This window comes from Papaver somniferum, chromosome 2 (genome assembly GCF_003573695.1).
Source record: "Papaver somniferum cultivar HN1 chromosome 2, ASM357369v1, whole genome shotgun sequence".
Lineage (NCBI taxonomy): Eukaryota > Viridiplantae > Streptophyta > Magnoliopsida > Ranunculales > Papaveraceae > Papaver > Papaver somniferum.
Window position 1 is genome coordinate 123,907,831 of NC_039359.1, and position 27,411 is coordinate 123,935,241.

General features: G+C 40.7%; 1 protein-coding gene across 2 annotated transcripts; it reads left to right on the forward strand.

Annotated features, from left to right (window-relative positions):
- The first annotated feature begins 23,977 nt into the window (after positions 1-23,977).
- Positions 23,978-27,189, forward strand: LOC113353894. Of its 2 annotated transcripts, none has more exons than XM_026597366.1 (2): positions 23,978-24,975; positions 25,781-27,189. In XM_026597366.1, the coding sequence occupies exon 2, from the start codon at positions 26,063-26,065 to the stop codon at positions 27,110-27,112; it is 1,050 nt and encodes a 349-aa protein (XP_026453151.1). In that variant the 5' UTR covers positions 23,978-24,975; positions 25,781-26,062; the 3' UTR covers positions 27,113-27,189. Both variants share the same exon structure in this region, with proteins under 2 accessions (XP_026453151.1, XP_026453152.1).
- The last annotated feature ends 222 nt before the right edge of the window (positions 27,190-27,411 follow it).

A 27,411-nucleotide genomic window follows, 5' to 3' on the forward strand; every position in this document is an offset into this window, starting at 1 on the left:
ACCAACAGTGGGCTTGCTCCCATTCAAAAAACCAAATTTTATTTTCTTTTAAAAAAAAAAAAAAAAAAAATTTGCTCCTTATTTCAAAAACCAAAATTTTCCCAAAAATCCAAACCCATTAAAACCAAATTTTTCCCAAAAATCCAAACCCTTTAAAAACCAAATTCTGAGCTTTGTACATAGTTACTTAGCTTTTGAGCCAATCATGTCTAGATTTTGGCCTGCTTCGGGGAGTGGAAATAAAACACTTAGAGAACTTGCTTACGGGCCAAATTCACATTGTGATCCTCCCCCATTCCATGATGTCAATAGTTATAGGAATTATTATGGACATTTTCAAAGTCCCGAGCCTCAATACATGAACCCTAATAACTATTCATACATGCATCATTCATCGCAACGTGAAAATGAACATTCTGCTAGAGCCTCACTCACACAATCATCACTTATGGATCAAATAGAAGCTCGAATCACAGCTTTAGAAATGCAATCACATGAGGAATCTGTCACATCTAATTTTCTTAGGCAACCTGAAATCTATGCATGTCCCGCATGTGGTAGTTTAGACCACCCTGTTGAGAATTGTCATATTTTGCATACTTTTAGGCAATCTAGAGAAAATCCAAGGTATGAAATGCCCATAAATTGTGAGGATGGTAGTCATTGGGACCATAATCAATCCTTTGAGGGTTGCGATCAATATTTTGTAAACCCTAATGACCATGCACACATGTACCATTCACCACAATTTGAACATGAAGAATTTGGTACTCCCATGAATTTAGACTCCACCACAGAAGCTTTAAGACTCTGCAAGCAAGACTATGATAGATCTACATCACGAATTCATGCATATTTAGATCAGATTTTGCTTCACCTACAAAATGAGGAAATTCATGAGGAAATGTATGTTGTCCCTAATGAAGTGTCTAGTCCCATTCATGTAAATAATGTTGAATATGAACCTAATTTAGAGGAACATGAATCGACTAATGACACCACCACTGTTAATGAGGACCAATATGCATGCTACCAGGATGATGATTATGATGATTATGATGATATGTTAGAAGAACATGAAAATATTGTGGAACCTGTTGGTTCAAAAACATATGGCTTCTCGCCCTCGACCTTCATGAATGTTGTTTTTTCTAATACTCATTGTAATTCATATGATTTTGATATTGACATGGGATTCGTACAATTATTCTGTGAAGATGAGCATGACATAGGAATAGTTGAATCTTCTGTATACACTAATGCTAATATGCATGAAAATATATTTGATGTGTCTGATTCTCTACCTAGGTCACATTGTGATATTTCTCCTGATTTGCCGATGCATGAGAATAAATTTGTTGATGATGTTGATGACTCTGATTGTGATCTTGCCAATTTGTTTGATGATTGTGAGAATGTTGTGACACTTGTAGAAGACTTAGGAGATGTTGATGTGATTAGTAATGATGTGCCTATCGTCCTACATAAGTCACAATCTGATGGCCTTCCACCCAACCTAGATTTGGTTTGTACCCATATTGTCAAACCGACTTTTCTGAGAGTCCCTAATCTAGGTTTGGAACTGTGTGCTTCCCAAGTCCTCTTGGACTATTTTGCTTCTAAGTATAATACATTTGAGGAACCACAGTTGGAATTAGCATGTTTGCCCGTCCCTAGCACAGTTCATTTCGAGCTAGACCTTGTGCATGATGAACCCCCAAAACTGCGAGATTTTGTTTCCAAAATTTTATCCGTTGAAAAATCCAGGTTTGGGGGTAGCTCATTTTGTTTCACAGCTTCACTTGCATGCCTACCATATTATTATTGTGTGAAGCTGTTGAAACCTCTACACTTTGTCTTTTGGGTTGATCCTCAACTCTTTAGATTGTTAGTGTACGATGAATTTTTTGTATATAATCCAGTAGATAAAATTTCTTAAAATCTTTTTGTTCCTTTTGTATATATTTTGCTAATCCAATATGATCTCGGCTGACATATGTTGGATTCTTGCCTTGAATAACGGAGTTCTAATATTGCTTTCGCCGAAATCGGGTATTCTCTTTCCTTTTTTCTCTACTCAACATGATCCTCTTCATATGTTGTATTATAATTTTGTTCATATTTTGAAACATTGAGGACAATGTTTAGTTTAAGTTTGGGGGTGAAAAGTAGATACTTTGATAATATGCCATAATTGAAAACAAGAACTCTTTCTTTTTGAAAAAAATGAAAAAATGAAAATAAAAAATTAAAAATTGAAAAAAAAAACATAAAAATGGAGCTCATTTACCTTGAAATGTTGACTCTTGTGCAAATATGTAATTATTAGGAGTCTTAGTCTAGATATTTAGGCACCCTGATTCTAGCACAATTCACATAGTGATAAGAAATTTGCACGCGCACGATCTACCAATACATGTATAGCCTCGATCTTCAAGGTGTTTGATAGGAAGTCACAATTGCCAATTACTTTAGAATACTGAACGAAACTTGACTAGCTTGTTCTTTGGTTGGTTGGGATAGAAGGTGGAGGTTACATTAAGAAAGACAACCATCGAATTTAACTGGGTGCATCAAAAAGGGCTACCTCTTGTAAAGTGTCATGTAATCTTTTGTTTCCTTTTGTATATGTATCAAAAGTGTTTCCTTTTCAAAAAAATAAAAAATAACAAAAAAAAAAAAAATGATGTATATATTCAGAAAAAAAATCAAAAAAAAAAAAAAAAAAAAAGAATGAAAAAATGAAAAAATCAATCAAGTAGTTATCAATTCCATCCTCTCTTGTTCCAAAAATAAAAGAGAGTAGTCAATGTAAATAAGAGTCATGTAAAGAGTCATTTTGTTGTTTCATTGTAATAAGCAAGGAGGGTGTATGCCATTGATGTACAACGCGAGTAATTGTGAAATACCTCCAACTCATTCACAATTCTCGTAAAGTCCGGACAGCTAGATAGATTTCGACCTTGGTTCTTAGCCTGAGAAACTATCTCTTGGTGATTAGTAGTCATAACATCCGATCTTTCTTTACACATGTGTAGATACACTTTACACTCTTATCACATGTCTTTATTTGTTATCAGTGCTAGGATTGTGCCTTGATAGCTAGATTGACATCACCATTTTGCTGTGAGCTTAACTGACTTGCACATGTCACATTTGATGGAATCTGAGCTTATATTTTGACCTAGAACTTTGTAGGTACGTTCTAAGCAAACCTTCACGAGACTTAACTCGTCCACTAGGGACACTTAGTGGTTTAAAAGGCTTAGTGCATACGCTAAATGCATTCGAGAGACCAGCGACAGTGGTATAGGTAGGATTTCCTTAGTTTTGTTTTACTTGAGGACAAGTAAAATTCAGGTTTGGGGGTATTTGATGAGTGCTAAAAAGTGCATATTTCTATATATTTTTCTTGGCATTTAACTCATCTTTTGTGCATTAATTCTACATTTTATCCCATATTCTGTATTTTCATTGTTTTCAAGAATAAATATTTTTCTTACTTAATTTTGCATTTTTAGGTAATAAATAAAGTTTGGATGAATAGCAGAGCGGAAAAGAGCAGAAAAGTAGTGAAAAGCCGGGAGGAATTACACAAGGAAGCCGCGAAGAATGTTGTGCACAAGACCAAAAGGCTAGAAGTGGGCTTGAAGAAGAAGAATTGTCCTTAAAGAAGATATGGGCTTGGCATACCCAAGGCCCAAAACCCTTACTCAAACACATTTCCACTATCCAAGCCCGTCTCGGATTTCAGCCGTCAGATCGAAGCATTTCAGAATCCTACGGTCGCTCCATCATCGCACATCAAACTCCGAAGCCCCCGCTTTACATCGCAACGCCCATCTCCATCTTGGGTCGTCCGTTTTGCTACATCGCTTCATCCGACGGTCTCTCCACGCTTACCTCCGTATCGCCGTTGGATCCACCTACCATCTTCCCATCCATCGCTCCTTGTCGCAGATCATCAATGTTCGCTACACCCGCTCAACACCCTAGCATCCAAAACCATCGACTTCACCCAAACAAGTTCTTCTTCCCCAAATCTTTTTTCCCCAAAATCTTTCTTCTTCCCCCGACAGTTGCAGTCGAGCTCTGCTCCTGCCTCTCTTCCATGTCCACTGCCACCCTCTGCCTCACTACCATCTCCATACCCCGACACCACCTCAAACCCATCTCCCTAGCCTAGTTATTTTCCCCATCTCACAACCACTGAAACCCTAGGTTTTGGGGTGAGTAAAATAACTCGAACTAGGGAACAATTAGAGCACCAGAGGCGTCAATTGAAGCATGAGAGAGGAGCAGGAAGGTCAGAAGAAGCATGGGTCGAGTCTATTTGCATCAGAGGGTGAGTTAATTTTAGTTATTCTCGAAACCCTAATCCTGCTGATTTGGGGATTTTCGAATTAGGGTTTTGTATTTTGTTGTAAGCTATAAAAGGGAAGTGATGTAGGATGTTAAAGGTTGTTCTTGGTTAGCCGAGAAACCCCCTAATTGGGTTAATTTAATTTCACTGTTAATTTTTAGGGTTCTTGTTTTGCAATTTTCATTCACTGTTTAGTAGTTAAATGTGTGTTGTTTCTGTTAATGTGTGTTGTTTAAATGTGTGTTACTGTTTTGCCATTCTAAATGTGTTCCTGTTAAATGTGTTGTTCCTGTTAAATGTGTGTTGTTTAAATGTGTTGTTTAAATGTGTGTTACTGTTTTGCCATTGTAGTTTAAATGTGTGTTATTCCTGTTAATCATGTTTAGTTCCATTGTAGTGTTAATTATGTTCTGAGTTCACTGTTGAGGCTCAGATGAAACCTTAGTGCACTAATGAATGATGAATTGCTAGGAAGGCCTGTTTTGCTTGAGTAATGGGAAGAAGTTGGTGCTCTGATATGCCTGTGATTGATTGTTCTGTCAAAAGACAGTCAATGCTAGGGGCAAATCAGTGAGCAAGCTGATTCTCTTCCCATTCTAGTTGGATGCTTAAGTTTTTGCATTGTTTAGCTAGGACACAAGGTGGATTCTAAGCCTTAGCTTAGCCACAACTGCAATCTCCTCCCTGCCCTTGGCTAACAGCCTTGGTTTATTTGATTTTGTTTCCTGTTAACTGCCACTGTTACCATTTGTTTCATTGCTGCTCCCTTGCCTTAGGCTAACTGCCTTTGTGCCTCATTGCCACTGATTTTTGCTTCTTTCCCATGATCATTGTTAGTTTGTTTCACTGCCACTATTTGCTCTTTCTTCTCTTTTGTTTCTCCTGTTCTTGCTACTGCATTCACTGCCTTGTTTTCCCTGCTGAGCACCTGCCCTTTGCACTGCTGCTGCTACTACTTGCTACTGCTTTTGCTGCTGCTGTGCACTGCTTCTGCTGCTGCTGAAGCCACCACTGCTGCTACTGCTTCTTCTCCAGCCCAGCCTTGTCTGCTGCTGCTCCAAACAGCCAGCTTAGAACCAAAGGCTAAAAGCCCAGGTTCAAAGTTCATGTTAAGGCCTAAGGCCCAGTTCACTGTTACCAAGCCCAGGTTCATAGCTAAAAAGCCTAGCTCCAGCTAAGGCCCAAATCATACCAAAAGCCCAGGTTTAATCCCAAGGCTCAGTTCATTCCAAAAATCAAAGGTCCAGCCCACTGTGGACTTAATCAAAGCCCATGTGAAAAGCTAAGACCCAGTTCACTGTTACCAAGCCCAGTTCAGTCCATCAAAAGCCCAAACTGCTTCACAGTTAATCAAAGCCCATTAGCAATTTAGAGCCCAAATAGCTAGAAACTCCAAACACCCCCAGTCTCTGTGGATCGACCCGTACTTGCACGAGCTACAACTGACGACCGTGCACTTGCGGTATTACTGTAGGCCCGTTTTCATTTCACTTCAATTTTATACGCTTTCCCGGGCCCACCAAGTTTTTGGCGCCGCTGCCGGGGATTGGTGCTTTGTTTCTCTAGTAGTTTTATTAGCTATTTTTGCATTTCACTGCATAGCATTTGCATATGCATCTGCTTCACTTCATTTGTTGTTGGACCTGTTGTTCTGAACCAGTTTTTCCTCTGCTGGGACGCCACCAAGGAAAAGAACCAAAGCCCAACTGGGTTTTTGCAACAATATCAGAGCAGCTGGGCTGTGCTTAAAAGGTAACCCATTTAAGAGAACTCAAATTGTGGGCTTCCAATTCTTAATTGTGGGCTTGTAATATTAAAGCCAATTTTTGGGCTTTTTATTTTCTGTTGGGTTTGTAATTAATTTTTGTGGGCTTGTTTGTTTAATTTGTGGGTTTGTAATTAATTTTTCTGTACTGCTCCGCTCTCATTATTGGTGCGACATGACGACTGAGTGTTGCTCTCAGCAGAGCAAAACGAATCTCCAAGCGTTAATAATGAAGCATATATGAAATACCCGTACATGCTGCATTCTCGGAGTGTTATACTAACCCGATCGAGCATCTGGACTGTCTACGTCAGTCTTAGAAATAATCACGACAACGCAAGTCGGCCACATAGGTGCAAAGTCATGCCTGACAAAATAATCATCAAATGCCAGCCCAGAATGGGATATCCAGACTGGTGTGGAGCATCTTGGAAAAGCATGTGCGCACAAGACCGCCTACGGCAGTCTCAAATTCATCACGACCGTCCAACTTCACCAGCATGGTTGGACGGCGTAGGTTATCCCATGACCGGTTAGGCAAAGCTTGTCCTGTACACCGGCAGACCTTCTTCCTACCTGCATGACCGACTCTTCCCTAACCTGACCAGATTGCAATATACGATTTTCCGAAGTTGGGTCAGCGTAGAGAATTGAGGGTCGCAGAAAAGTCCACTAAAAACCTAAAATTGATCACGACCGTCCAACTTCACCAGCATGGTTGGATGGCTTAGATTAACCCTGAGATGGTCGGACACATACCACCGCACTCAGCACCGGCCTAATAAGTGCCCCACACAATCGGCCTCTCCAGATGAGGTATATAACACGTATTTTCGGTTAGACAAACTAGCTATCACGCGGCCGGCCAAAAACCCTAATTAGGGTTTTGTGTCGCAAATCGATCACGAGCATCCATTTTCTCCTGCTCGAATGGAGGGTCCAGGAATAGACTAAGCAGGTCCGGTGAGTATCAACATGATCATTGTGATCCCACCTATGTCCACACCCGATCGTCCAAGGCATACCATGGCTGGTTGCCTCGATTCGAACGCCCAAACTAGGCGTGTCACACTTCCCAATTCCGAACCAATCACGACCACTCAACTTCGCATGACAAATTGAGTGGATTAGATCACGTTTCTATGGGAAAATAAGGTATAGACGTGTACACCAGCTCGCCGTCTGCACGCCTGACTGATCGGCCAAGACCGACCAGGCTTGGTCGTCTCGAAACGCGCGCCCGAAGTAGGCATGACGCGCGCCCTTTGCGGCATGAAATTTCTGTCGCAAATCAATCTCAGCCATTCCTCTTTTCCTGAAAAATTCAGTAGTCTAGATTGCACCTTCATGAGACAGTGAGGTATAGGCGCCTACACCAGCATGTCGTCTACACGCATGCCCGATCGTCCCTGCCAAATATGTATCACATGCTTGGATTCGACCAAGCTAAAGGTTGGTGTTTGAGCACCTCCTAAACCCTAATCCAACGGTCGCAGATGTGGGTCGCAATCCATCTCGTTCGTCCAACTTCACCATCTTGGACAGACAACCTAAGACAACAGTTAGGCGACCAGTGAGGCATCACCACGATCACCGTCCACCACTCTTCCACACAAAGTGATCGGCCAAGTCAGGATTTACCTGTACAGCCTCTAAACGATCACTCGAAGATGGCTAGACATGCATCTATTTTAAGACGCTTAATCGTGACTTACTCCGTTAAGCCGTAAAACAGCGATGCTTCACACATGCTGATTATACTCGATGCATTACCTGCATGGAATACACACGATATTTCAAAAATATCGACTTCCTATAATAACTTAGTTATTTAATCTAGCATCACATGCTACCTTTTGTAGGTCCCACGATCCACACACTCAAGACATTAATCATGTCACAAACTGGGGGATATATACTAGGGTATTGGTCTGGCGGTTTACAGCGTGCAGCGCACAATGCGCCATCACAAGAACGTGTCAGGAAGACATGGACGGTTAGTGATGATGGGATAAGTGGGCAAGACTAATCTGTGACACTAACACACGCAACTCCACTACTCCATCACTCCACTTTTTCCACTTCCCATGAGAGACGTGGGTAAGGCTCAATGACTTGTATAAATAGGTTCTCCTCCCTATTTCAAAACAACACAAGACAACAGAAACCAAGTGTTGATACAACCGTATCCAAACACCAGAACTGATAGCTTACATTCTGCAAGCCAGTTCAGCTTTCTGATACAAGTCATACACAGCCAACACCTCCACAATCTCAACACCTTCTTCGCTTCCCTCCCTAAGATCAACCCCATCTCCTTCACTTTGTGACCGAAGCAAGTCTGGAACGACCATTTCTTGGTTTAGGCCGGAGTTGTACAGATTGATTTCTCGAATCACAAGCACTCCCGTGCAGTGCATTTGTTTAGGGTTTAGATTCATTTCTCATACACACACCCCAAATTACCAAAACCCGCAGAAATATTTTCCACCCATAAACAATTGGCGACCACAGTGGGAGGTTAATCTTCGGTCGTAAAGTCAATTTCTTCAAAATCCGATTCAACTTTATCAATTTCGAAAAAGGGTAGATCTTAGGACCAATTCAATCATCAATCCATTCCAAGATGGTAGAACTCAGGTCTGGATCAACAATCAATTCTGATGGATCTAGTGTGGATAACACTCTCGGTATTGATGTACATGTCAGTGGAGATATTGTGGTCAATACATCTCTTGGAGCCGTCACTTCTACCACCAACGCCAGCGGAGCAGGAGATGTTCCAGTAAGTGTAACGCCTCCCATCAATAGATCCAGAGCAGCCGCAAATCCTGGCATCTCCTCAAGTGTAACGCCTCCGGCGGTCACCAGAGCAACAACTTCCACCCCTTCATCAGAACGAGGAGCTGGAGGAGCAAGAGGAGGACCATCTCCCAATACCATCACATGGAGAGGCAGGAAGTCCTTGCTAAGACTCAAACGGATATGGCTGCAACTCAGAAAGAGGTACTCACTTTTCTTAAGACATTAACTGATTGATTGTCACAAGAGCCGCGACATCCCCTGGAGCCAATAAGGAACGCATTCAACGCACCCGAAGAAGGTACTGCAGCGGCACGGACCTACATGGACCTGATCAAAGAAGCGACATCAGATATGAACAGTCCTGTTATGGAGATTCCTACACTGGGGATTGATACTCACAATGATCCTCCTCAATTCAATAGTCTCACTATGAGCCAGAGGCCGGTGGATCAGGAAGCAGTTTCTCTAGTGGAAAGTTTATGCGAACTTTTACACCTCTCGAAGAATCAGCGGACAGAGACGTTTTTCTGCAATCAACCAGAAGAAGGTCACAACCGGCCCTACACGGTACTGCACGCATCAAGGATTCAGAGTTCAAGAGGGCCCTCATCGACACGGGAGCGTATTCGAATGTGATTACTCTCAAGACTCTCAGGACGGCCCAGGTTCGCTCAGGAAAGATCGTATGGCATCCTACCACAATGACAGAGTTTGAAGGAAACCAGACCAGCACATACGGGATCATCCCTTCAACATATCACCAGTGCCTGAAGACTATGTTGAATGAAGAAGTCGTCTGTATTCCTGCATCATCGTCTCCATACGTACCAATATGCGGAGTGGAACTGTTCGAACCGAGGGAAGCTCCACAGGAAGAATCAGACAAGGACCATTGCATCCCACTCCCCACATGGGCGTCAATCCAGGAGGAGGACCGACTCGCATCATTGAGGGCTAAGCCCCACGACGCATCTTTGCTGAAGAAACATTCTTCTTCATCCGGTGAAGCCGAAACCCATGTTAACACCAAGAGGGAACGAACTTTTGTGGCGAGTCGTGACCATAAAGGGAAAATGGTATACCGACACTGCTATTATCAATTAGCATGAGAGACTGTTACCCAGTATCTCCACCCAATGGAATGCTACAACAGCAACGAACCACAAGAACAAGTGCTAGATGCTCCACAACAGCTGCAAGATGGCGCCAACTCCACAACTGATGAGATTCAAATCGTTGAGGAATCTCCTAGGCCTATCTCCATCAGCTCAATATTGTGTACGGATGAACGCACTAAGATCGTGGAACTTCTCAAAGAGTACCAGGACATATTCGCTTGGAGTTGCAGTTCAGACACGAGGAAAATGGATAGATCAGATGCTGCATGGATTTCAGAGACTTGAACAGATGCTGCCCCAAAAACGATCCTCCTCTACCCAACATCGACATGTTAGTAGATGCAACCAGCGGAAACGGCATGTTCTCCTCAATGGATGGATGTAGCGGCTACAACCAGATAAGGATGTACGAGCATGACGCAAGTAAGATAGCTTTTCGAACTCCTCTCGGGAATTTTTATTATACTGTACTGCCATTTGGTTTAAAGAATGTCGGTGCAACGTATCAACGCTCTATGGCGGCAATCTTCCACTGGAGCCGATACCTCAAGGGAGCAGCCTCAAGGAGATAACGATGTCCACGCGTCATGTCGAGCAAGATACGGGCGAGTCACTCTATCAGACAGTGGTGCATGTCGATCGTGCTATGTTGGAGAATCTGCGCTTTTGGTCATCCTATGGAGCTGTTGAACGCTCATCTACAACAACATCTTCCTTGCTTGAATGAACCAGTTTCGCTGAAGCAGTAAGAGGAAAACCATCGAGATACAACATCCTGCACGCCAACTCCAACTCCATTACCGCATACACGACTGCCACAATGATGAAACAACGTCCAAGATATTCCCTATCTATATCGACGGTAGAAAGATTAAGAGACGCTTTCAGTCTCCCATAGAAGAAGTAGTTGTGTTTGCAAAGGAGTGTGACTGGGGACTTCTTAGCGCGTTGTCCATCTCAAACATGGATGCAAGCACGCTATCATTATGATTCCAAGATGTTCAAATACGAGTATATACTCAAGAGAACAGGCATATTTCCAAAGATCGGTGATATTCCTGGATGTATATGAAACACAAAGTAGTAAAGACAGCCTCATGAAACCAGTGTGACAACATCTATCAAGTCGAAGGCTCGGTGGATACTCGTGGGCAGGGGACTGTCTCCCTCTTTTTCATTCAAGAGGAAACATCAAGAAGTTATCGGTTCCATCATGCTTCTCCCTCTAATAATGAGAGACCGCCAAGTTCGTGCCCGTAGATGTCATGCCCCTTCCTGCCAGTCTCTTCTGATCACAGCTGCAGCTAAGAACCGTTGGTCGTTTGTTGATACCAGTGTCCGAGCTTCACCACAGCAACAACTACTACGAACATAGGTAATCCGAACTTCTGCATATTTTATTTTCCCATGGAGAAGTAATAGAGCTACGGAGGCAAGATGGCGATATCTTTATGATAAACCCACCGACCATACAAACCATGTAAACCGCGCTTGGGGACTGAGGCTCAGCATGAAGTTCCTTCACCGTCAGTCAAGGACTTCTTCAACACGAGAGAGATGGTCAATCAAGAAACATGAAATTCGCAAGGGTAAATCAAACTGAAGAGGAAGCCACTTCAACGCTTCCTCCAGCAGAAGCTGCTTCAATGGTCTATTCAGGAGCCGCCTCAACGCTCTCTTCGGGACCCATGTTTACTTCAGAATCCTGCTTCAATGCTATCTCCAGGAGCCGCCTCCACGTTCACTCCAGAAGCTTCTTTAACGCTCTCTGCAGGACCCACATTCACATTTGAGCACACAAAGTTCATTTTTGAGCAAAGCAAGCACGCGGTGGGTCCCACGTTCGAGCAGGCAGCAAGGCCGGTGTTTGGTCAAGCTAGATGGGTCGGTGTTTGGTCGAAGTAGCAAGGATGACACTCGAGCAAGCACATAAACCGTACGGGCAAAGCAAGCAAGGCTGGTATTGGGCCACGTCAGCAAACAAGGCTGGTGTTGCTCAAGTCCGCGAAGCTGGTATTGGTCGAGATCGCAAATCTAATATCCCGTCACGCAAGCAAGACTGATATCACGTCACGCAAGTAGGCTTGTATTGGGTCACGTCAAGCCGGTGTTGGTCAAAGCCGATCAAGGTCACAAAGCTGGTATTGGGCCACGTCAGCAAACAAGGCCGGTGTTGGTCGAGTCCACGAAGCCGGTGTTTATCAAGGTCATAAGGCTAGTATTCGAATGAAATAGGCGCACACAGCAGGGACGGTTTTCAGTCGAAGCACACGGCCGACGTTTGAATCATGTACACGGTGGACCCGTGTTTGATCGAAGCATGCACATATGCTCATGTTCGAAGAAAGCATGCTTACATCGGGTCCCACATTTGACCAAAGCAGACACAAAGTGGACCCACGTTTAACCGAAGCAGGCACAACAAGCCAACGTTCGATCAAGCAGGCGCATGATGAGTCCCACGGTTGAGCGGAGTATGCGGACCCACATGCCTATCAAACAGGTGAAAAAGGGTGACGTTTGGTCGAAGCATATACATGGTGGGGTCCACATCCGTCCAGGGTTACATGCACGGTTTTCTATGGGAAGAGGAGCATACAAGTTCTATTCCCTTCTTGGCTCGAATACCCGAAGGAGGAAACCGGTCCCACCAAGGTCGTCTTCACACCTGGCGTACTCCAACGAACGAAGCAGCCACAACAGCCCCACATTCGAGCGGAGCAAGCACGAAGCAGGATCTCGACAGAAGCAGGCATAGCAAGGTCGATCAAAGCAGGCAAAACTGACATCATGCTAGGGGAACGCTCGCCTAGACGCCTCTTGAACGTGACATGCTCCAAGGACAGGACGACCCGTCTCTCCTAGTAACATCTAACTTTGTCTCATAAGTTTTATCTGTATATGTCACCATCTAATGCCTACCCCACAAAAGTGTAACCATTATGTGCTAGACAGGGGACTTAATGTTGATGGTGGATTTTAGTTCAGGGATAAAATTATAAAACCAAATTTATGCACTGACATCCTGTAAAGGATAAATCCACTGATAAGTGATGAATACTTCTTCACTTCGCTAATTTACCTAGTGTTGATGGTGGATTTTCATTAAAGGCTAAAATGGTAAAGGCCGAAATTATGCTCTAACATCCTGCAAAGGATAAAACCACTGATAAAATGGTGAAAACTTCCTCACTATAAACTTATAGCATTATCAATTAATGCATGACCAGCCTTGTATTTTCTGTACTGCTCCACTCTCATTATTGGTGCGGCATGACGACTGAGTGTTGCTCTCAGCAAAGCAACACGAATATCCAAGCGTTAATAATGAAGCATATACGAAATACCCGTACGGGCTGCAATTCTCGGAGTGTTATATTAACCCGATCGAGCATCTGGACTATCTACGTCAGTCTTGGAAATAATCACGACCACGCAAGTCGGCCACATAGGTGCAAAGTCACGCCTGACAAAATAATCACCAAACGCCAACCCAGAATGGGATATCCAGACTGGTATGGAGCAGCTTGGAAAAGCTCGTGCGCACAAGACCGCCTACGGCAGTCTCAAATTCATCACGACCGTCCAACTTCACCAGCATGGTTGGACGGCGTAGATTATCCCATGACCGGTTAGGCAAAGCTTTTCTTGTACACCGGTGGACCTTCTTCTTACCTGCATGACCGACTCTTCCCTAACCTGACCATATTGAAAAATACGATTGTCCGAAGTTGGGTCAGCGTGGAGAATTGAGGGTCGCAGAAAAGTCCACTAAAAACCTAAAACTGATCACGACCATCCAAATTCACCAACTTGGTTGGATGGCTTAGATTAACCCTGAGATGGTCGGATACATACCACCGCACTCAACACCGGCCTAATAAGTGCCCCACACAATCGGCCTCTCCAGATGAGGTATATAACACGTATTTTAGGTTAGCCAAACTAGCTAACACGCGGCCGGCCAAAAACCCTAATTAGGGTTTTGTGTCGCAAATCGATCACGAGCGTCAATTTTATCCTGCTCGAATGGAGGGTCTAGGAATAGACTAAGTAGGTCCGGTGAGTATCAACACGATCATTGTGGGCCCACCTATCTTCACACCCGATCGGCCAAGGCATACCATGGCTGGTTGCCTTGATTCGCAGGCCCAAACTAGGCGTGGTCACACTTCCCAATTGCGAACCAATCTCGACCACTCAACTTCGCCGGACAAATTGAGTGGCTTAGATCACGTTTATATGGGAAAATAAGGTACAGACGTGTACACCAGCCCGCCGTCTGCACGCCTGACTGATCGGCCAAGACCGACCGGGATTGGTCGTCTCGAAACGCGCGCCCGAAGTAGGAATGACGTGCGGCCTTTGCGGCATGAGATTTCTGTCGCAAATCAATCTCAGCCATTCCTCTTTTCCTGAAAAATTCAGTGGTCTAGATTGCACACCTTCATGATACAGTGAGGTATAGGCGCCTACACCAGCATGTCGTCTACATGCATGCCCGATCGGCCCTGCCAAATATGTCTCTCATGCTTGGATTCGACCAAGCTAAAGGTTGGTGTTTGAGCACCTCCTAAACCCTAATCCAACGGTCGCAGATGTGGGTCGCAATCCATCTCGTCCGTCCAACTTCACCAGCTTGGACGGACCACCTAAGACAGCAGTTAGGCGACCAGTGAGGCATCACCACGATCACCATCCACCACTCTTCCACACAAAGTGATCGGCCAAGTCAGGACTTACCTATACAGCCTCCAAACGATCGCTCGAAGATGGATAGACATGAATCTATTTTAAGACACTTAATCGTGACTTACTCCGTTAAGCCTTAAAACAACGATGCATCACACATGTTGATTATATTCGATGCATTACCTTCATGGAATACACACGATATTTCACAAATATCGACTTCCTAAAATAACTTAGTTATTTAATCTAGCATCACAAGCTACGTTTTGTGGGTCCCACGATCCACACACTCGAGACATTAATCATGTCACAAACTGGGGGATACATACTGGGGTATTGGTCTGGCGGTTTACAGCGTGCAGCGCACAATGCGCCATCACAAGAACGTGTCAGGAAGACATGGACGGTTAGTGATGATGGGAGAAGTGGGCAAGACTAATCGTGTGACACTAACACACGCAACTCCACTACTCCATCACTCCACTTTCTCCACTTCCCATGAGAGACGTGGGTAAGGCTCAATGACTTGTATAAATAGGTTTTACTCCCTATTTCAAAACAACACAAGACAACAGAAACCAAGTGTTGATACAACCGTATCCAAACACCAGAACTGATAGCTTATATTCTGCAAGCCAGTTCAGCTTTCTGATACAAGTCATACACAACCAACACCTCCACAATCTCAACACCTTCTTCGCTTCCCTCCCTAAGATCAACCCCATCTCCTTCACTTTGTGATCGAAGCAAGTCTGGAACGACCATTTCTTGGTTTAGGCCGGAGTTGTACAGATTGATTTCTCGAATCACAAGCACTCCTGTGCAGTGCATTTGTTTAGGGTTTAGATTCATTTCTCATCCACACACCCTAAATTACCAAAACCAGCAGAAATAGTTTTCACCCATAAACACAGGCACATGAGACAAGATGCACCAAAAACAATACAATCAAGTTGTGTTGTGGTGAACAACAATCTGTCCACCATAACCATTTTTAAAGGAATTCATAGACCCTTGTCTATCAAATTGTTTAGACCATACTCTTTTCTCTAGTGGGCTTGACCTATCTTTGGAAACTAACTTCTTTGAAGAGGATAAAATCTTACATACCTCAGCGGTTTTTTGAACAAGTTTAAGCTTGTTTGCTAGGCGATTTGCTCATCGTTGAAGTTTATTGACATATCTCATCTTGTGTTTGTACTTGAAACACTTTGAAAGTCCATGACCTTTGAGTGAATAATAAGAGCATGTCAATGGATAAGATGATTCAGATGCCTGAGGTGTGCAAGCTGCTAGACACAAAGTGGAACCTGAAAAATCAGACAGAGAGTTTCCAACATAAAGGTTAGTTTTTTCTTCCAGATTGGTTGAGTATTCTTCTGGAAGTATATCGAGATTGATGTATGTATTGCTACAATTATCAAATCAATATCTTCACTAAGAAGTGCAACACTTGATCTTTCGTCTTCATTAGAATCATAGTGATCAGACATTTCATCAAGATTTGCAGCAAGACCTTTGTTCCCAGTGTATTTTTTACGGTTTGGACACTCATTTGCAAAATGACCAAAACCTTTACACTTAAAACATTGTGGAATATCCTCGTCGACATCCCTGTTTTTGGCAGGAATGCGATTGTGAGGTTTAACTGGTGACCTAGGTTTGTCTCTGGTAAACCGTTTACTTCTCTTTAATAAGAGATCTCTGAACTGTCTTGTGATCAAAGAGACTGACTTGTCAATATCTTCATCTGATGAATTAGCCTCAGAAAGATCATCCTCAGAGACATGAACACTTTTACCTTTGTCAAGTAATTTAGTGTTCTTTTGTGCTTTGAAGGAAACATCCTTTCCGATTTTGGATGTATGCTCATGATCAAAGATCTTTAGGTTTCCAACCAGCGTGTTTCTGGAGAGAGCATCAAGGTTATTTCCTTCAACGATGGCATGCTTCTTAGATCATATCTAGATGGCAGCGATCTGATAATTTTCATCACAATGTCCTTTTCAGGAATAGTTTTACCCAATGCAAAGGATGCATTAACAATTTCAAACACTTTGTGATTAAACTCATCAAATGAATCTTCATCTGCCATATGAAGGTTTTCCCAATCGGAATTAAGGTTTTGAAGCCTAGATTCCTTTCACTGGTATTCCCTTCAAATACGGTTTCTAAGATATCTCAAGCATCTTTAGACTGAGTGCACGTAGTCACATGATGCTGAAGATCTGGGCTAATGGCATGTATGATGATATTGAAACCGTCGGATTTTTTCTTTGCAACAAGTATCTCAGCAGCGTCATATGCACCAATATCCTTAGGAACTGTCGCATTCCCTACTGCCATAACGTGAGCATCATAGCCATTAACTACATAAACCCATGATTGAAAATCACGCGCTTGAAGAAATGCATGCATAACAATTTTCCACCACAAGTAATTTGAGCCATCAAAGACTGGTGGTACGTTTAAAGAGATAACACCTCTGTCCATATCATATCGCTACAAACACAGACTTATGAGGTCTTTAATGTGTTTGCCTGCTCTGATACTAATTGAAAATGCAGGGGTATAACAACCACACCCAATAATTCGTTTGGAAATCGGATAGGATTTACTCCAATACACTTTCTAGAGAATCAACTAGACAGTCAGACTCAATCTAGAGTAAAGTATATCAAAGAGCTTAATATCTCTAACTCTTAATTCAATCCGTAATCAACAAATAGAAATATTCGAGCCCGATTGAATATAAGAGGAGTTACTTGAACGGTACCAAAGACCAATGTTCAAGTGTCAATCAATGTAAATCAACAACCAAAGGTTGGATATTCTAATTGATTGACCTTAACGCACAACCTGTGATATATCAAATATATAAAAGAATATAATGCGGAAAAGAAATAACACAAACAACAGAATTTTGTTAACGAGGAAACCGCAAATGCAGAAAAACCCCGGGACGTAGTCCAGATTGAACACCACACTGTATTAAGCCGCTACAGACTCTAGCCTCCTACCAATTAACTTCGGACTGGACTGTAGTTGAACCCTAATCAATCTCACACTGATTCAAGGTACAATTGCGTTCCTTACGTCTTTGATCCCACCAGGATACTACACACTTGATTCCCTTAGTTTATCTCACCCACAACCAAGAGTTGCTACGACCCAAAATAGAAGACTTGATAAACAAATCTGTCTCATACAGAAAAGTCTATAGATTGAATAAATCTGTCTACCACAGAAATACCCAAGAGTTTTTGTTCTGTATTTTTGATAAATCAAGGTGAACATGAACCAATTGATAAACCATACTTATATTCCCGAAGAACAGCCTAGTATTATCAATCACCTCACAATAATCTTAATCGACTAGCGAAACAAGATATTGTGGAATCACAAACGATGAGACGAAGATGGTTGTGATTACTTTTATCTTGCCTATCGTAGAAATTAATCTCGAGTCAATTATTTCTATTGTACTCAATACGATAGAATCGGGCAAGATCAGAACACGCAACTACAAAGAAAATAGTTAGGTCTGGTTTTACAATCCCAATGAAGTCTTTGAAGTCGTTAACCTACAGGGTCTCGATAGAAACCTAAGGTTAAAGGAGAATCGACTCTAGTTATACAACTAGTAACACACGTGAGGTGTGGGGATTATATTTCCCAGTTGCTAGAGTTCTCCTTTATATAGTTTTCAAATCAGGGTTTGCAATCCAAGTTACCTTGGTAACAAAGCATTCAATATTCACCATTAGACGGAAACCTGATTCAACCAAGCTAATATCTTTCAACCGTTAGATCGAACTTAGCTTGTTACACACAAATGAAATATACCCTCATTTAGTTTTATGCAACTGTACCTAAACGTGTACACCATGTTGGTTCACAAATAGTTAACCGAGGTTAGCCGTATGGTTACTCTCATATAAACCTTATTAATCTTAACCATAACTAGTTCAAATGACTCAAATGAAACTAGTTAAAGAGTTTTTCAATTGATATATTCTCATAGAATTATAAAAGAACACAATTGAAGCAAAATCGGTTTAATTCACCCGAATCAATCATGAACATTATAGCCACGGTTTGGAAACACTGCATTCCTTATTATATAAATGTCTATGTTCATGTTTAAAACCGATTTTATAACTTTAACCTTCAAGTATGCAAACGGGTACGCATACTTGAAATACCCGGACTAAGATTGAGTTATGCCAGTACGCAAACGGGTACGCGAACTTCAAATCCCAGCAAAAATTCTCGGAAATGAACCTGTACGCCAGTACGCAAACGGGTACGCATACTTAGGTTCCCGAATTTCTCAAACCAACAGGTACGCGAACGGGTGCGCATACTATGGTTCCCGGACATGGATTACATATGTGCAAGAGTGCACAACATGACATATCCAATAATGGTAAAGTGTTATAAACTCTTATTTCAATCATTGAAACTTTCTTAGAGGATGACAGTAGCTGTTTTCACATAGTATTAGCATCAAAGCAATTTTCAAGTTATTGAAATAATCATTACAAAATATTCCAAGACAACACCAAATTATTGTATCACACAAACCATGTAAAATGTTACTCGACAATTTTCACGTGATATATGATGAACTTGGTCGAAGAGAAAGATTGCCAACACATATTTCGAGAAATATGTAAGCGAGATAAACTCAGCTCGAGATCTCAAATGTGTATATAGAAAACTATATCGTAATACGACTTATGTCTCAATATAGGAGATAGAGTAGAAATAGACTTTCCAAGTGATAGATGAGTTTAAGTCTCCACATACCTTTTGTCGAAGAAGTTCCACAAGTTCCCCTTAGTAATTCTTCGTCTTCAAATGATGAACGTCGTGAAAACTAAGCTCAACTACACATGCTATGTCCTAGTCCTAGACATTTATAAATAGGCTAGAAATCAAGACTTATAGTTTTGATCACTAACATTGACAAACATGCTTGAGATAGCAACGTGTGCGAGTTCGACCGAGCAATGCTCTAACACACAGGAGGTGTGGGGATTAGGTTTCCCAGTTGCTAGAGATATCCTTTATATAGTCTCCAAATCAGGGTTTGCAATCTAAGTTACCTTGGTAACAAAGCAATAAATATTCACTTTTAGATGAAAACCTGATTAGATTCAAGCTAATATCTTTCAACCGTTAGATCGAATTTAGCTTGTTATACACAAATGAAATGCACGTTCATTTAGGTTTGTGTAACCGTACATAAACGTGTACACCTAGTTGGTTCAACAATAGTTAACCAAATGGTTAGTCATATAAGCACTTTCATATCAACCTTAGTCATCTTCACCATAACTAGTTCAAATGACTCAAAAGAACTAGTTAGAGAGTTGTTCAATTGCTTAGATCTCATAGAAGTATATAAGACACAATCAAAGCAAAACGATTTTGATTCACTCGAATCGATTCATGAACATTATAGCCACGGTTTGCAAATATGCATTCCTTAGTTTATATATGTCTTAGTTCACGAATAAACCGTTTTTAGAAAATAACCCACTCAAGTATGCATACCAGTACACATACTTAAGTACTCGATTTGAGTTTGTTTTCAGTTCACAAACTCCAGGAGAAATTCATAGGATGTGAACTTCCGGCAGTACGCGTACGGGTACGCTGACTTAGCTTCCAGACTTCCTGAACCAGTAAAGTACGCATACTTTAGTTCAAGGAATTTTTGACTTACACAAGTATGAGTTCACATACAATGTTTATATCCATTCAAGGTTATATATTCTAAACTCTCATTTCAATCATTAAAACATTCTTAGAGGATGTTAAATAGAGGTTATTCACACACTATTTTTCATCAAAGCGATTTTCAAGATATTGAAATAATCAACATGACTTTCGTCACTTGTAAAGATGAACTTGGCCAAAGCGAAAGCTTACCAACACATATTTCGAGAAATAGATAAACGAGATAGATTCAGACCGAAATAACAAATGTGAATAATCGAAGTCTATATAGCAATACGACTTTTGTCTCAAGATAGGAGATAGAGTAGATAGACTTTTGAGTGATAGATAAGTTCAATTCTCCACATACCTTTTAGTCGATGAAGTTTCACCAGTTCCTTGAGTAGTTCTTCGTCTTTGTATGATGAACGCCATGGAGTCTAGAGCTCTACTACAATTTTTATCCTATTCCGAGACTTAGCTATAAGTAGACTATAAATCAAGACTTATAGTTTTGGCAACTAAACTTGACAAACAAGCTTGAGATAGCAGCGCTTGCGAGTTCGACCGAGCAGTGCTCTAATAATCTCCCCCTTTGTCAATTTTAGTGACAAAACTATCAATACATATGGAATAAAAATAAATAAACTTTGTAGCTTCTCTTCCACATGCATGATCTCCTTGGTTCTTCGACATTACTCGAAATCTTCGTCACTTCAAAGTACTCCAGTGATTCCAAAGATATCATATGCAGCATCATCGTTGTTGAAGATCCGTATCCATAACAATGAGAAAACAAAAGCTCTCAATCATTGTAGTCAATACTTCATCTCACATGAAAACCACTCCCCCTTACATAATGATCCGAAAACCATATGTATTTGTAGTGTGAACTGTACATTAATTCTCCCCCTTTTAGTCAATAAAATTGTCAAAGGTACGAAAACTAGTGGGATCCTAATGAAATTTCCATATAGACACTTCATGACCAAAAGAAAGAACATATCAACTTTTTAGATGCAATCATATAGCCGAAACTAAATTCATTCATCAGGGAGTTTATAAAGATACAAGATAACCCCTATAATATTCCACAACCGCACTCCCCACAAAGATTTGGCAATTAATCACAAGTTCAATTAAGAACTCTCCCCCATAAAATGTCATTCCCGAAAGAACAACAAGAGCGACCTTACTTTCACAAGAAAAGAAGGATTTCTTTGGACAATACACTACGACACCTGACAGAAAATCAACTACTTAAACAAATGTAGAATTGAAGCTAACACTTGCTGGAATTCTAAACTCAATTGCCCAAAAAGATCGAGATAAACACATGGGCAAGAGTTTTAGAAATGACTAATGAACCAAAACAACACCAATAGACTGCCGTAAGTGTTGAAACGTAGCAGTATCTAATGGTTTGGTAAGAATATCATCCAATTGTTGTTCGAAAGGCACAAATTCCATATTTATGATACCATTATCATATAGATCTCGAATAAAATGGTACCTTATATCAATGTGCTTTATTCTTGAGTGCTCAATGGGATTCTCAGTGATTCGAATCGCGCTAGATTTATCACAAAAGATCTTCATTATTCCAGTATCAATTCCATAATCATCCAGCATTTGTTTCATCCAGAGGAGTTGAGTACAACATGAGACGGCAGCAATATTTCCTCACATGTGGAAAGGGATTGTGAATTTTGTTTCTTGCTATGCCAGACCACAAGATTCAGTCCTACATAGTAAAAACCCCCTGATATACTTTTTCAGTCTTCCACACATCCTGCCCAATCAACATATGAATAAGCAGAAAGATCAGTGTTAGTATCAAAAGTGTAAGATAGACCATACACGACCGTGTGATTCACATATCGTATGATTCTTTTTGCAGCTGCAAGATGAGATTCCTTCGGATTAGCCTGGAATATAGCACAACAACCAACACTAAAAGCAATATCAGGTCTAGTAGTTGTAAGATATAAAAGGCTACCAATAATGGATCGATACAGTCTTTGATCCACATTTACTCATCTCTGTGTAGTTTACCAGTAGCGGGCATATGTATCAGTTTTGGAGTTGACTTATCCAGACCGAACCTTGAGACAAGATCCTTAGCATATTTTTCTTGAGATAAGTAAATTCGATCCTTATGTTGCTGAATTTGTAATCCTAAGAAGAAATTTAATTCACCAACATTGCTCATTTTAAATTCTTTGCCAAGAGAGACTTGAAAATCTTTTGCAAGTTTTTCAGAAGTTGAACCATAGATGATATCATCTACATAGACTTGAGCAGTGACAACTTCTTTCCCACTCCATTTGGTAAACAAGGTTTTATCCGCTCCGCCTCTCGAAAAACCTTTCCTAAGAAGAGACGTAGTTAGTTTTTTCGAACCAGGCATGAGGTGCTTGTTTTAACCCATATAATGCGTTTTCAAGCTTAAGGACCTAATATGGGAAATCATGGTTTTCAAAACCCTTAGGTTGAGCAACGACCTCTTCCTTTAAATTTCCGTTTAGGAACACGGATTTTATGTCCATTTTAAACAGCTTAACCTTGAGAATACAAACATGAGCTAATAAAAACCGAATGGACTCAAGGCGTGCCACATAAGCAAAGGTTTCGTCAAAGTCGATAACCTCAATTTGTGAATATCCTTGAGCGACAAGTCTTGTTTTATTTCTGACAATTGTGCCAAATTCATCAAACTTAATCTTGAATATCCATTTGGTACCAACAATATCGATATTGGAGGGACAAGGTACTAGTTCCCATACATCTTGTCTTTGAAATTGATTTAACTCTTCATGCAATGCATTCACCCAAAAGGGATCGCTAAGAGCTTCATCAATATTTCTCGGTTCTACTTGTGAAAGATAACAACCAAAATTGCAAATATTTTGAAGTTGTCATCTTGTCTTAGCATTAGAATCTCTACCTCCAATAATAATGTTGGGATCATGATTCCTTTGAACCCAGAGGTGTCGAGGAGGGACATGTTCTTGTTCAACAGGAGTAGCCTGATCGGTGATCTTCTCCTCGTCACTAGAAATATCATGATCAGTAACAGTTGGGATGACTTCAACCAATTCTGGGATTTATTTGACTTTCTCAATTGTCACAGTTGGAGGCAATTCAGTAGTAGGAGAATTTATCAAGGGTTTCATTTTTATGAGATAGTGTCATGAACCTACAGGAGGCATAGCATCTTGGTTATGGGCAGCCCTATCTAGTTATGCGCTAGGCGCCATTAGTAGTTATTTATGTGAGTGGCTCGTGTTATGCACGAGCATATTGTGTCATCCAGCTTATATATATGCACTGTTGTACGCCTTTGAGAGTTATCAATTGAATAATGTAAAACTTTATCTTCTTCCCTAAATCTCTCTACTACTTCTTCTCTAGAAATGTCTTATTATTATCCCCCTAATTCGTTTATTTCTTCATCTAACCCTCTAATCTCTTCTATCTATTCCCAATTATCTCAATCCATAGAGATCCCTACTACCACTGATGATCCAATTGTAGTGAAGACCACTACAAGTGGTATCAGAGCGCTACGATGGCCGCTGCAACATCTAAAGTTTCACGAATAGAAGCATTAATTTCAGTAAAAGAAGATTTTCTTCAAAAGTTACTGATGGAAAAGCACAACAGATCGGAGTTTATTAAAGCTTTTTGTGATGATTTTATTGAATTATTCTGGGCTACATGGAACAACAATCATCAGGGCAGATCAACACCAATTTTTGACGATGAAATCAGTGGCGTAGCTATTGACTCGCAGGTAGAAACTGATGTTGAGAAAGTAATCGATGAAAAACTTGAAGGAGTTCCTGTTGATTTGAATTCAGCTAGTAATTTCACTCAACAATCTTCAATTCCACCAGTACCAGATGAAGTTTTAGGTTCCTTTCCAACAATAAACCGTTCTCACATATTTGATGAATCGAAGATGATCGAGGATGAAATTGTTTTCAAATCGAAATCAACTTCACTTGATTCATGTGATTTGAGTTTAGTTGAAGGTAATTTTCAATCTACACCTATAATTGATTTCATTAGCGTCGATGGATCTAGCGATGTTAATGAGGTTCAGGAACACAAGACGTCTACAGTATTTCTGGATTACCAAGAAGGTAAGCCATTCAATTTGGGTAATGAATCTTGTGATTCTGATGTGGGTTTTCAAGTTAGAAAGGTTATAAATGGGGAGGTCAAGGGAATCAGCTTGTTGAATGAGTTCAGTGGAAATACTTCTAGTCCTCTAGGAGTGGAGGAAAGTAATTACAGACCTAAACTCAAAATTGAATTCTCTACTCTTGATGGAGCTACAGATTCAATTCAGGATTACAAGCATCATATTTACACAGTTGAAGTGAAGAAGTACGAAAATCCTTATTACTTAAAGGAGTTATTCTATCTCCAATGCCAATTACACTGTCTGGATTATTCTTATCTTCTGTGGGTCGGCGTTCGCTCCTTATTCGATCGTGGTAAGTGTACAAATACATTTTTGAATTCTTATGAGACCTTGATTTTTTTAGTGTTGCATATCTTAGGGTATAAATCATAAAGTCGTTCCATACCTTCAATTATTTTTGTGTGTGTTAATGATCATCTTATTAGTGAGGATGGAAAGATGCTTGGTTCAATCTTAATGAATGGTTATATTAAGAAAATTGCCTATGAGCCATATATTAAGCTTGGGTATAGTTTACAGTTGTTGTCTACTTGTTCAAGTGTGCTCGTAATTGTTGAAAATGGTGACAATGAATATAGTTGCCAGTTGTTTATGAAGATGTCACAAAAGAATAGTATCCCTAGTTATGGTTGTGATCTTATGTTGTATGGTAGAGGAATAATGGGTAAAACTATACCATGGAGTTCTCTTTCAGAAGGGTTTAATGCTTCATGTTTGATCTTAATTCATAAAATCCGTAAGTACACTGGAATGGCTGATTCGGGGTTTGTTCTTCTGTGAAAAAAGGGTGGAGAATGTTATTATTTTGCCCTGAGTTTTAATAAGAGAGTAATTGATAGAGGAGAATTGTTTTATTGAGTAGTAGTTCTCCTCCTTATGCAAGCATTAACTCAAAACAATGTGTTCATATTCTTACTTCTTGTGTGGTAATACCACATGGATTGATTTTAGTGTATAAAAATTATCAGAAATTTGTGGATGTGCTTGCTCGTAAACTTGGGTGCCTGTTCAAATTTTCGTTTACGAATGTAATGGTGATCTTAAGTGCCGAAGAAGGTAGTAATGGTGATACTAAAAATTTGACTGAAAAAATGCAGCATCTACTTGACGTTCTCTGGACCACTGAATTGAATTTTCAATTGTCAAGGCTAGGTGGGTATGGCTATCCACAAGATATTTTTGATGTATAGAGTTTTAAGTGCGCATTTCTTTCAACCGATATGATGGCTGTCATTCTTCAGGGGTTCTTAGGTAGCACAAAATATTTGCAGGTGTTTAATTCAAGTGCAACAAGTGGTTCTAGTAGGTGGCTTGAGAAATCTTCGCAGAGTGCTATTCCTAGTAGCCCTAGATAGGTATTTCAAGGAGTGAAGGGTGTTATGTTCATGCGAAATTGGATGTATGAAGAAACTGAATTCACATGTTACTTACATTGCATCTTATGGTATCATGTCACTCATGAAGATTATAAAAAGGAGTCGTGTAACTCAAATTCTGCTTGTAGTATGGAAAGCAGTTGTATCGGCCTGTACCTAGCAGTGGGTGGCTGGACAAATTACAAGATAGGATTGTGTTCAGGGACAGCAGTGGGTACTCTTATTCTTGTTACTATTCAGCAACACTTTATTTGTAACAGTCAAATGAAGACGATTTTACATCTTTATAGTTGTGAAGTTTTTGGTATGGGTTCTGGCCAGACTGATTATGGTGGTAAATGGAATGAGCTGGACAATATATTAAGGACTCAGTTCTGGGTTAATATACTCATTTCAGGTTCAGGTGGTGATGGTCATGGCAGGGCGATAATGTCAGATCCTTCTTCATACTTGGCTACAGATTTTTATTACCCCTTCTACTATGTAACATTTATGAATATTTCATTTCATAAAAACTTAGAAGTGCGGAATGTGATAATGTACAGACCTAGACAAGTGTTTCAGCCATTATCTCAAAACAAGTGGTGTCTTAGAGAAGTTGAACAAGATGTTGTTGGGGTTACCAGGAGGAATGATCCACCTTGGTGTGGAAATTCTCGTGATACTTCATTATATATTGTTGGTAAAGCTAGGCGGAGATATAATGATGAGAGAGACGACTGCATCCTAATAACACTAGATCTTCTGCACAAGTTCAGAGGTAAGGTTCTATCTGCACAATCTATTATAGACAGTGTGAGTTTTATCAATGGCTATCAGGCCGCCACCTCATCAATTCTGTCAATTATGTTCCTTGTTGTTACGATTGAGAAGGATCACAGTTCTTTTAATGCTCGAGAACAAGCTACAACAGCAGTGTTTCTCGTCCACCTTGCTTATTTTCTACCTTCCATCCTTGAGGACAAGGATGATTTGGAGGAGTGGGTATTTGTCATGAACCTACAGGAGGCAGACCATCTTGGTTATGGGCAGCCCTATCTAGTTATGCGCTAGGCGCCATTAGTAGTTATTCATGTGAGTGGCTCGTGCTATGCACGAGCGTATTGTGTCATCCAGCTTACATATATGCATTGTTGTACGCCTTTGAGAGTTATCAATTGAATAATGTAAACTTTATCTTCTTCCCTAAATCTCTCTGCTACTTCTTCTCTAGCAATGTCTTATTATTATCCCCCTAATTCGTCTATTTCTTCATCTAACCCTCTAATCTCTTCTATCTATTCCCAATTATCTCAATCCATAGAGATCATGACTACCATTGATGATCCAATTATAGTGAAGACCACTACAGA